Source organism: Eulemur rufifrons, chromosome 28 (assembly GCF_041146395.1).
Source record: "Eulemur rufifrons isolate Redbay chromosome 28, OSU_ERuf_1, whole genome shotgun sequence".
Taxonomy (NCBI): Eukaryota; Metazoa; Chordata; class Mammalia; order Primates; family Lemuridae; genus Eulemur; species Eulemur rufifrons.
The window spans coordinates 6873182-6885182 of record NC_091010.1 but is presented as its reverse complement, the minus strand read 5'-3'; the positions used below and the strand labels follow the sequence as shown (position 1 = coordinate 6885182).

At 51.6% G+C, this 12001-nt stretch overlaps 1 protein-coding gene across 1 annotated transcript in view; it reads right to left on the bottom strand.

Annotated features, from left to right (window-relative positions):
- WDFY4 (WDFY family member 4) overlaps positions 1–12001 on the bottom strand; it is a 262564-nt gene that overhangs the window by 78890 nt on the left and 171673 nt on the right. The window contains exon 43 of the mRNA XM_069461073.1: positions 8129–8277. Within this exon, the coding sequence (XP_069317174.1) occupies positions 8129–8277 (149 nt within the window). The remainder of the gene's footprint in view (positions 1–8128; positions 8278–12001) is intronic.

Sequence of the window (12001 nt, the reverse complement as noted above, 5' to 3'; positions counted from 1 at the left end):
CGCCACACACAAATTTCTAGGGACAAAGGAGTGCTGTGGTCACTGGCGGCCAGTGTGCCCGCACCCACCCATCTGACAAACCCTTTCTGAGCCCTTGCCCATGTCAGCTCTGGCACGAGGCCACTGACACGTGGGGAGCTGCCCTGCCCTCGAGAAGTAGGGTGGGGTGTCAGCCTCACCAGGCAAGGGCACAGCCAGATGATGGCATAGTTTCCAGGACAACATTGACAAGGATTCTGGGGGTCTGGGTGGGGTGAGAAGGCTCCTGGTTATCGAGGGTGGGAGCCGGCAGGGAAAGCTTCGTGGACCTCATGCATGATGGCAACCACTGCCAGAGCGCCTAGGGAGGGTTCCTGTGCCCCTCCCTGGGAGGAAGGTGAGGAGGGCTGGCTCCTCAGCGTCCAGCTGGCCCTATGCCCTCAGCCTCTGGCCCCACACATGGATGGGCCAAGCCCCAGGACACCTGCCTTGCCACATGCCTTAGTCTCTGCCCAGGTGGTCTGTTTTATACTGACCTCTTTCCCTGGCATGCTGGAGAGGCTGGCCGAGGTCACTGAGTCAGATGTGGCCTGCAACTGCCACTGGTGTGACTCAGACCCCTCCTCTTAGGACTGGGGAGTCCAGAGCGCTCAGCAGGGGGTGTGGGGGTGGGAGCTCAAAGGTTCCAGGGAAGCCGAATGACCACAGAGATTGAGTGCAAACCAGAGCTTGAGGGCCATCACGGTGAGGAGGAGAGAAGGGAGCAGAGAAGAGCATGGAGACCGCCGAGGAGGCTGCAGAGCCAGGGAGCCCACCTGTGTGGCACTTGGGTCCCGAGAGGCTGCCCAGGCCGGCCTGGCCCGGGGGACCTTCAGGATGATGCCTCCTCCTCAGAGTGAGCGAAGGTGTGTTGCAGGGGTTGCAGGAGCTGTTCTGGTGTGAAACCCCGGAGCTCTCAGGACCCCGGTCCCACTTCTCCCACATCTTTGGCAGCCCTGAGAGCTTTCTAGATGGACTTCCCTGAGCTGCTGCCGTACGTCCAGCCTGGGACAAGGAGGTCCACTGAATTCTGAAGAGATTGCTTAACCACACAACAGAAACAACTGTCTGAAAGCCAGAGCTCATTTGGTTTGCAAGATCCAGGCTTGAGTGAGAGGAAGTAGAGGGGTGCGTCTCGTCAGTCCCAAGCCAGGCCCTGAGTTGCAAGAAGCCTGGAGGACTGGCCAGACCTGCTCAAAGGCAGCGTGGGGCCCCGCATGTGACAGGAGGCGTGGGGGTGCCTGTAGAACGCAGGCGTGGTCCCAAGATGAGACCTTGGACAGCCATGACGGGTGTCTCCGGAGGAGGCTTTCCCTGAGAGGCCTCAGAACAAGCCCTCCTCCTGGGGAAGGAGAGGAGAGGAGGGAAAAAGGGGGAATCACAAACTTGTCCACATATTTATTCCCAGGGAGAACAATGTGTACACGAAGTGACTGAGATAGCACGAGGTAACCAGGTGAAGCTTTTCACCGTCCTTACAAACGGGGCTTGAGAAATAAAGAGGATTTCAGCGACAGACAATTGAATGTCTGAACATCTGGGCCATGTAGTCATTTTAAATCATGTGTGCAACCATGACAGTTCTGACAAAATGCCAGGCCTCGAGAAATGAAAGGCCTTCCATGCCCTCAAGAAGCCTGAGTGCTGACCAGCAGCCCAGAGAGCCAAGAGCTGAAAGGGCCCCGGCCCAAGGTGGTCCTGCCAGCGCCAGCCCAAGGTGACTGCGAGTGGGTGGGGAGACTGGTTCAGCCCCCAGTCCCAGCTCCCAGCGCTGTCTCCACAACCCAGCCTGCAGAGCAGGCCACGGGGCCTCTGTGCCATACTTTGAGGGAAGCCAAAAAGAGGCCAGGCTGTTAGGCCTGGCCGGAATCCTCTAGTCTGTGGTCAGTGGTGGTCCAGCATCTGCCGCACTAAGAGCCTGGACTTGGGCCCCCAGTGGGTGCTCACAGCTGGGTGGGTAGGGGGCCTGGTCGTGTGGGGCACAGCATGAGCCCTTTGCTCAGCCCCTACACAGCTGGACTCCAAGGACACGGTCTACGCCTCTTCTCAGGACAACCCTCCTGTGCGCTCTGCTCTGAGCCATGCCCCTGTAGGATGGATCAAACACAAAATGCAGCTTTGGTTCTGGATGCTTCTGCCAGGATGCTTTAATTCAAACCTGCTGCTGGCTAGGGCCCTTTGTCTATTACTAACGCCTCTAACTGGGTCTAAGTTGAGCTTCTGCTAAACTTCCCTGACTCTCAGTGAGGCCACAGTGGTAATTCTCCTTCCCACCCTTGGCTTAGGTCAAGCAGCACCTCCTAGGGTCAAGGTCTGGTAGGAGTGACACAAGGACTCCTCTGTGCGCCATAGCCCTGCTTCTGGGAACCACAGCAAATTCCTTTCGCACCTGAGCTGCGTATCTGGCTGGTCTCCCTTCCTTGCAGACCACGCAAAGGCACAGGCCTTTGCCCATGGCTCTGTGTCCTCTGCATCTTCCACTGAGCTCTGGGCATTTGCTAAGTGACTGTCACACTCCACAGCCAGCCAAGCACTTCCCTGTCCATTGTTTAATTTGATCCTCTCAATGAACCTTTACTGAGCATGTGTCATTGTTATTCTCATAGTGAGGAAACTGTGTTGCAAAGAAATGAGACTTTTCCAAGGTCATATGGTCATTAGGAGGTAAACCTGGATTCCAACCCAGGACCTCTGAAAAACCCACCCTCTCTCCACAGTGTCTGTCCTCCCCAGGCAGAAAGGCTTCCTGGCCTGCTCTTTTCAGTCTGCTCTGTGCCGACTGACTCTGCTGCCTGGCACTTGGAAACACCGAGGACAGGGGGAAAAACGCTCTGAGAAATGGTAAGGGACTTTTAGGAGGAATGATGGTCACTTTTCTCCTGCTTGTAAAAACTGAATAACCACACAGGGCATGAACACTCAGACCCAAATCCTCAGAAAAGCTAAATTATGTACAACATTGTTGAATTTCCTGACAGGAGTTCAAACTGAGGTCTGTCTTATGTAATGCCATTTACCCCTTTGTGACTGGGTGTCTTCAACAACACTGCACCCTGCATGTTCTGCAAAATAAATCAGAATTCAGGCACCCAAGGTTAATAGCTAGAAAGGAGCAGCTGGCCCATGTTCTTCTGTAGGTAGAGCTAGAACCATAGTTCATAGAATGCTGTTCACATTTCTACAGCATAACAGCTATTATGATACCTGAAAATTGTCCAGGTGGTCACAGTATAACTTTTAATACTCCTATTAAGAAAATCACAGTAAGCTAAATAATAGTTATGATATTTGTTGACCTGTTCTTTGGTAGAAGTAGATTTCAGAATAAAATATGCTTTGATTTGCTCCATATTTGAAGTTATCTGATTATCATCAGAATTATACTTGGAATTTATAGCCAGAATCATTCATTAGATTATAAACTCTTTACCCAACCTATCCCTCATCTGACTCATTTCTTTGTACTTATGGAGTCTTAGCATAAGATAGATTTTTAATAAATATTTGTTGAATTGAATTAAACAGAAAAAATGATGCCTTAAAACTACTCACTGATGGGAAGGAAGTATCTGATTAAAAGTATCCTATCACAAAGAGCCAGTTGGACGGTTTGGTTTTCCATCAAACTAATCAAATGCTATACCTTGCAAGCTTGACCGCCCTTGTTAAGGGTAGAACTATGTCCTCCAAAAGAGATATGTTGAAATGCTAACCCCTAGAATGTGACTATATTTGAAAATAGAATGTTAAAAGACGTATCATGTTAAAATGAGACCATTAAGGTGGGCCCTAATTCAAAGTGACTGCTGTCCTTATACAAAGGGGAAACACGGATGCAGAGATAGACACACAGGGAAGACGAGGTGAAGACACAGGGAGAAGGTGGCCTCGTGCCTGGGGCGATGCACCTCCAAGCCGAGGACGGTCAGGTATTGCCAGCAAACAGCAAAACTGGAACAGGCAAGGAAGGACTCTTCCCTGGGGCAGCCAGAGAAAGGGCAGCCCTGCCTGGATTTCATACTTCCAGCCTCGAGAACTGGGAAACAATAAATTTCTATTCTTTTAAGCCACACAGTTTTTCACAGCCATAGTGAGCTACTACAGCCACGCTAATCATAATCAGCCAGGAAGGGACCTGCTACAAGAAAACACCTTCTCAGAAGGTTGTCGGTTTGCCAGGAAAGTTCCAAAGTACAAAGTCCAATCGCTGATGAGGAATTTGCAGTGTTCTTGAGTTTGATTTGGGATATTTTTATGTTACATCAGAGAGCCTGTTTCAAGGTCTAATGCTCAACTGCACTCAATTTGATAGCAGTCTTTTAGAGAAACATTTCAGGGTTGACTTAGCTTTATTTTTAACAGGCTTATTTATGTATCTTAGTCTCTATGGTCAAAATCGGATGTAATCCCCATTGATCTGGCATGATCTAATAGCTTGTCCCTGAGAACTGCACCCTCGGAGTGCCGGTAGTTTCTCAGGGCAGTAGACAAGACCCCAAAGGCACTGTCTGATTGACAAATACTTTGAGACACAGTGACTAAAACTACCTGTGCGATTCCCAAAGGACATTCCAGGGAAGTAACTTGTTCTCACTCTATTCCTACTTGTATTCTAGAAAAGTACGTTTTCAGACATGGGAAGTCTCCCTTGTCATTGCAAATCAAGTGAGTACGTACAGCCTGACCACTGGGCTTCTATTAAAAGCGCAGATATGGTCAATTTGATCATGCTTAGCTATACCTCATAAACACATTTACCTAATCAATAAGATCTTATCTAACATACCTCAACCTAACCAGAGGTGAAGAGTGAGGCAGAGGGTATGCAGCCATCGCAGGGCAGGCCACACACAGGGTGGAGAGGAGAAGAGGGGCAGTGGGGACGCAGCCATCACAGGGCAGGCCACGCACAGGGTGGAGAGGAGAAGAGGGGCAGTGGGGACGCAGCCATCATAGGGCAGGCCACGCACAGGGTGAAGAGGAGAAGAGGGGCAGTGGGGACGCAGCCATCACAGGGCAGGCCACGCACAGGGTGGAGAGGAGAAGAGGGGGCAGTGGGGACGCAGCCATCACAGGGCAGGCCACGCACAGGGTGAAGAGGAGAAGAGGGGCAGTGGGGACGCAGCCATCGCAGGGCAGGCCACGCACAGGGTGAAGAGGAGAAGAGGGGCAGTGGGGACGCAGCCATCGCAGGGCAGGCCACGCACAGGGTGGAGAGGAGAAGAGGGGCAGTGGGGACGCAGCCATCGCAGGGCAGGCCACGCACAGGGTGGAGAGGAGAAGAGGGGCAGTGGGGACACAGCCATCACAGGGCAGGCCACGCACAGGGTGAAGAGGAGAAGAGGGGCAGTGGGGACGCAGCCATCGCAGGGCAGGCCACGCACAGGGTGGAGAGGAGAAGAGGGGCAGTGGGGACGCAGCCATCGCAGGGCAGGCCACGCACAGGGTGGAGAGGAGAAGAGGGGCAGTGGGGACGCAGCCATCGCAGGGCAGGCCACGCACAGGGTGGAGAGGAGAAGAGGGGCAGTGGGGACGCAGCCATCGCAGGGCAGGCCACGCACAGGGTGGAGAGGAGAAGAGGGGGCAGTGGGGACGCAGCCATCACAGGGCAGGCCACGCACAGGGTGAAGAGGAGAAGAGGGGCAGTGGGGACGCAGCCATCGCAGGGCAGGCCACGCACAGGGTGGAGAGGAGAAGAGGGGCAGTGGGGACGCAGCCATCGCAGGGCAGGCCACGCACAGGGTGGAGAGGAGAAGAGGGGCAGTGGGGACGCAGCCATCGCAGGGCAGGCCACGCACAGGGTGAAGAGGAGAAGAGGGGCAGTGGGGACGCAGCCATCGCAGGGCAGGCCACGCACAGGGTGGAGAGGAGAAGAGGGGGCAGTGGGGACGCAGCCATCACAGGGCAGGCCACGCACAGGGTGAAGAGGAGAAGAGGGGCAGTGGGGACGCAGCCATCGCAGGGCAGGCCACGCACAGGGTGGAGAGGAGAAGAGGGGCAGTGGGGACGCAGCCATCACAGGGCAGGCCACGCACAGGGTGAAGAGGAGAAGAGGGGCAGTGGGGACGCAGCCATCACAGGGCAGGCCACGCACAGGGTGGAGAGGAGAAGAGGGGCAGTGGGGACGCAGCCATCACAGGGCAGGCCACGCACAGGGTGGAGAGGAGAAGAGGGGCAGTGGGGACGCAGCCATCGCAGGGCAGGCCACGCACAGGGTGGAGAGGAGAAGAGGGGCAGTGGGGACGCAGCCATCACAGGGCAGGCCACGCACAGGGTGAAGAGGAGAAGAGGGGCAGTGGGGACGCAGCCATCGCAGGGCAGGCCACGCACAGGGTGAAGAGGAGAAGAGGGGCAGTGGGGACGCAGCCATCGCAGGGCAGGCCACGTACAGGGTGGAGAGGAGAAGAGGGGCAGTGGGGACGCAGCCATCACAGGGCAGGCCACGCACAGGGTGAAGAGGAGAAGAGGGGCAGTGGGGACACAGCCATCACAGGGCAGGCCACGCACAGGGTGGAGAGGAGAAGAGGGGCAGTGGGGACGCAGCCATCGCAGGGCAGGCCACGTACAGGGTGGAGAGGAGAAGAGGGGCAGTGGGGACGCAGCCATCGCAGGGCAGGCCACGCACAGGGTGGAGAGGAGAAGAGGGGCAGTGGGGACGCAGCCATCACAGGGCAGGCCACGCATAGAGGCAGAGCAGAGAGCTCCATCGGCTCTCAGAAAGGCAGTTTGTAGTCCATATTGATCAGGATCAATAAAACATGAGCAATAAGATGGGATCAGTGAGCCAAGTATTAATTATGCTCCTCCTGCCTTGGAAAAGCACAGAAGACTCACAGTAATTGGTGAACAGTGAACATTCGGTATGAATAAAAGATGGAAATTAGCAGAGAGAAAAGTGCAAAGCATTTTCAAGCTTTTGATCTAAATCAGAGGAGGGTAAGCCGATATCCACTCTTCCACAGCCCTTCAGCTCTTGCTTCCTGATCCACAGGCTGGAATCGATGGGACAACTTTTAGTTAAAACTCTTAGTGATTGTCAGGTAAGACTCTCATTCCTCTGTCAATAGCCTAAAACAGTGGCTCCCAGAATGTGGTCTCAGACCAGCGATAAAATCATCAACAGCTAGGAACCTGCTAGAATCTCAGGTCCTACCCCAGACCTACTGAATTGGAAACTGGGTTGGGGACAGGACCCAGAAGTCTGTGTGCTACCACGCCCCCCAGGTCATTCTGATGTCAGCTAGCGAGCCACCAGGCTAAGAGGCTGTCTTGTCATCATCTGAACCTTGGCTAACCAGAAAAGGCAAGGCCTAACTCCACATGAAGAAATATTCATCTAATGTCTTCAAAAACAATGATGAAGTAAAAACCTGCAATTTGACAATTGGACTTTTGGCAAAAGTACAAAAACTATCAATTCGATTTTTAATGACTGTATTGTATAAAAACAAGAGCATCCATCATCAATCATTAAGAGCTGATGGAACCCAAATAGACCAAATACACCTGATCCTAAAGAAGGCCCCCAGAATTTCCCGCCAAAGCCCTCTGGTATTAGTTGACGTAAAAATGACTCTTCAAATTTCTTCCCAACTCTCACTCATTCTGCAAGAGCCAGATCTTAGCCCCCCTCTTCAGGCCCTCCCTCAGCACACCAGTCCCAGGCCACCTCTCCACGCATGAACCCCGAAGAGTCCTCTCACAACATATATGTTTTGTTCCGTGATCACTGTGTGCGCCAAACTCTTTCTCAAAGAACTCACTGATGCTGCCGACTGCACTCGTGTCGGAGGGAGGGGCAGAGCCTGCTGTCTTACATAGAATGAGGAACCAATAAGCTGTTTGTGAGTAAGTGACACAACGGAATTCAGTCACCCAAATAACCTGAGGAAAGAGCCCCATGCCCTGCGGTGCATTCCGTACCAGGGAAGACATGAGGAGCTGCCACAGAAGGTCTATACCTGTAGGTTCTTCTGCTTTATCTCATGGCTCAGTTTCAGGCCCAAACCTAAGCCCGCTGTAAGAACTAGGCAGGTGGGGGACTGTGGGGTGTCTGGGAAGCAAGGATAGGGCTCAGAGAAGAAGCTGCCGGGACCAGCGAGGAACTCACTTGGATAAGCAGTGGCGGGTGCAGTAGACATCGCCCATGGGAGACAGTGTGAAGTTCTCACAGAGGTAGAAGTGCTGGCGGCCAAAGAGCAGGACCCCTTCCGAGACCAGGTGGCCCTGCACGATCACCAGGGAGAACTTCTGTGTCACCTGGAAGGAGAGAGTACCTGAGTCAGGCAGTGCACACGTGAACATGCCACGGTTCTCATGGAAACTAGGAGAGCAGTGACCCGCCCCCCACGGGGCACCTGGAGGTGAGAGCAGTGCCTTCCATGAATGGCAGTGCCGCTGCCTCCGGGCGCCCTATGTGGCACTTCTCCACCCAACACCCTGGACTGGTGCTTAATACGCCCAAGCCTAGCCCACCCCTACCAAGACGTGAGGGTGAGTGCTCATCGCTCTATGAAGCATGTCAAAGTTCTTTCTCTCAAGTTAAGCCCCTCCACAACCATGCAAAGCATCCCACAGCTAACAGTGAGCAACGTTTACAGGTGCAAGAAATCCCTCAGTCAGAGAGGAGCAGAAGCTTGTCCAGGCACCAGCTGGTCTAGACTAGCCAGGACCAGAACTCAGGTCTGCCTAGAATCCCGAGACTGGCACTGCTGTCTGCAGGGCCGAGGCGAGAGCGTGTAGAAGATGTGCAGTGCTCCACCCACGTTCTTCCTCTTGCACCTTGCGTTGCCCTGGCTGCTTTCTGGAACTGCCTCAGCTGAAGTGAACAGCTGGCCTGAGGTCTGTCTTCCTCCCCACGGCCGTCTGTGCCCAGCTATTGGTCAGTGTGGAGTGGGAAGGCTTAGCCCCTTTGCCTCGATCGAAGGCAACTCTGAAGGACCATGCCAACCCGAGAGCTGCGGTGGAGTCTGCTGAGGCTCCGCCTAGACTGCGTCAGAGCTGTGCTTCTGCATCAGCCCAGCCCTGCAACCCTCACGCCCAAAACACTTCCTGCATGCACATTCCTGGCTCTCAGCTCCCAGGGAATCTGACCTGCGACAATGTCTTGGGATGATCCAGATTCCTGTAAGTAGTAAGGACTAAGTGAGTCCTTACCTAGAATAAATCCCTAAAGGAACAAGTGAGTCAATAAATGAATTCTAGATGATAGCAGCCTCAAGGGACCAAGAACAAAGCCAAGGCCAACATTTCCTCAGGGTAATTTTGCGTCACTTTCAGTTACATAAAAGCAGAGCAGATATTTTTGGAAGGAAAAAATAAAAGAGGTCCTAGGAGATGAGAATCTCACCAAAGATCAGTCACCTGGTGAGTGGCACAGCTTGGACTAAAGCTAAGCTCTCTGTTCACTATTGGGAGCAGTGACGAGGCCGTAGTAGAGAAACTTGGACAGCAGGCCCTGAACACTAGTTCTCTAACTCCTGCATCAAACAGGATTCATGAAATCCGGAGACAAGGCCAGAAAGCAAAGATTCACAGAGGGTTTTGTTTCAAGACAAGCATTAACCACCACAATCCAGGGAAAGTCAAAGCGGAGCCGTTTTTCCTAAGTGAGAACCAGCCAAGAGTCTCGGTTCCTGTAACTAAGCCTGCTGCAGACAGCTGGCTCTCTCAGCCTCTCCTGAAACTACTTTGCGGGAGGAGCTGGCCCTCAAACCACCTTCCATGCCAGAGGCCAACATGGACTCATCTGATTTCATTCATTCACCCAGATTATCATCTATCCAATAGTTATGGACTCAGCATTTCTCCACGCCAGACTCGGAGCCAGGCTTTGGGGATACAGGGTACACGAGATAAACCAGAACCCTACCCTCATGGGACTTAAAATCCAGTGGGGAGATTTTAATCAATAAAATTGTGTTTTAACCAACAAACTGTGACACATGCTGGGAAACAAAGACCAGGGCGCTAATGATAAGGCAGAGAGAAACTTGAAGAGTTTATACAGACCCTGAGACTAAAAGTATGGAGCTGGGGCAGCCATGGAAAAGCTGGGAGAACATGCAGTTAAGAGCCTTGAGGCAGGAAAGCAGATTAATGTAGCAGAAAAGAGGTCAATATGGCTGAGATGAGCTTGGAAAGTAGGAGTGCTCCCGTCATGGGGGCCTTGGTACCTTAGCAAGGCCACTGAGTTGTATTGTGTCTGCAACAGAGAGCCACAGGAGAGCTTGTTCCTGAAAGATGACACTGACTACTGGGTAGAGAGTGGATTATAAGGGGTCAGGAGAGGAAGGAGGGTGCCCAGTCACGTTGCTATTTCAGTGGTCTGTGGGGGGTGAGGGTCTGGGATGAGGTAGCAGCGTGGGGAGGGAAGAAGTGGGTGGATCTAGACAGCAAGATGAAGAATTGACAGGGACTGCTCCTAGACTAAATGTGGAAAGCCAAAAAAGAAAAAGAAAGGACATCAAGAAAGAGATAGAGATAGGAAGGAAGGAAGGAAGGAAGGAAATAGAGAGAGGGATAAAAAAAGAAGGAAAGAAGGAAAGAAAAGAGAAAGAAAAGAAAAGAAAGAAAGAAAGGGAATAATGAGGAGAAATTGGAAGGAGTGAGAATAAATGTCTACTCTGAGGCTTGCTCAACCGAGTGGAGTCCTCAGCTTTCCTAGAAGTCTTCCCCAGAGGAAACCACCATCACCACGCTATTCTTTCAAAGAGATTCTATGAATACATAAGCACGTTATACATATATTCTTTTTTTATATACACAAAGAGCATATTCATATACTTACTGCTCTGCATCTAGTCTTTTCCCTTAACAGCCCATCTTGGTGATCCTTCCAAATCACTTTTTCTAGAGTTGCCTCATTCTTAGTAATAGTTGTAGATTACCCCCTCGCATGGATGTACTACACCTTATGGACTGATCTTCTTTCGATTCAGGTTGCTTTCAGATGTTTTGACCTAACAAGCAATGCTGCAATGACCATCCCCATAGGTATGTCACTTTGAACACACAAGTAAATCTGCAGGATAAATTCCTAGAGTCAGAATTGCAGGTCAAGGGTGTGGTCATTTTAAACTCTGATAGCTGTTGTCAGATGGCTCTCCTGCAAGGTCACACCAATTTACACTCCCTCCAGCACTGTTCAGAGGGTGATGCCAGGTTGTGTAAGCTTTTTCTCCTGTTGTACCTTTTACAGATGATACTCAGAAGAGACTCTGTCCTCAAGTTCATGTGGTGCGATGTAAAGCCAAGGTGCCAGCCCTAGCCTATGCACTTCCAAACCCTCTCCCCTCCCCATGACACAAGGCCCCCAACACAACCTCCATGGTGCCTGCAGCAGGGTCTCAGAGGACATGCCTATGATCTGGTGCTTCCCTTTGGGGAGACTTAAGTATTAACCAGAATAAACCAAACCACAAGAAGAATGTCTGGTGAGAGCTAGGTTAATGCTTAAAAATTGATTCTGCTAGAAAATAAATGGCATTTTAAAAACAGAAAAATGAACCCAAGTGAACGATTACCTGCTCTTCCATCTAAATTAGCCCTGGGAGGGCTCCATCCCTAAGTTTACTCATGATTAAGAAATCCCTCATGCCATGATTCTATTGATCACTTTAAAAAGAGTAGAACTTTGGCTTCATAAGTAGAGCTTTTTTAAGATCAGCTGGATGATATATTATCACTCCTGATGGGTGGACAACTAAGAAGGTGGCTACACATAGCTATGTGTATGATGACAAACGGGTTGTCTGCAAATTCAAAAATGCCAGAGCTGAAGTTAGAGGTGTCTTAGTCCATTTTCTGTTGCTGTAACAGAATATCCTAGACTGGGAAATTTATAAATAAAAGAGGTTTATTTGGCTCATGGTTCTAGTGGCTGGGAAGTCCAAGAGCACAGTGCTGGCATCTGGTGAGGGTTTTCCCATAGCTGAAGAGCAGAAGGCAGAAGCAAGCACACAAGACAGAGAAAGAAATGGGC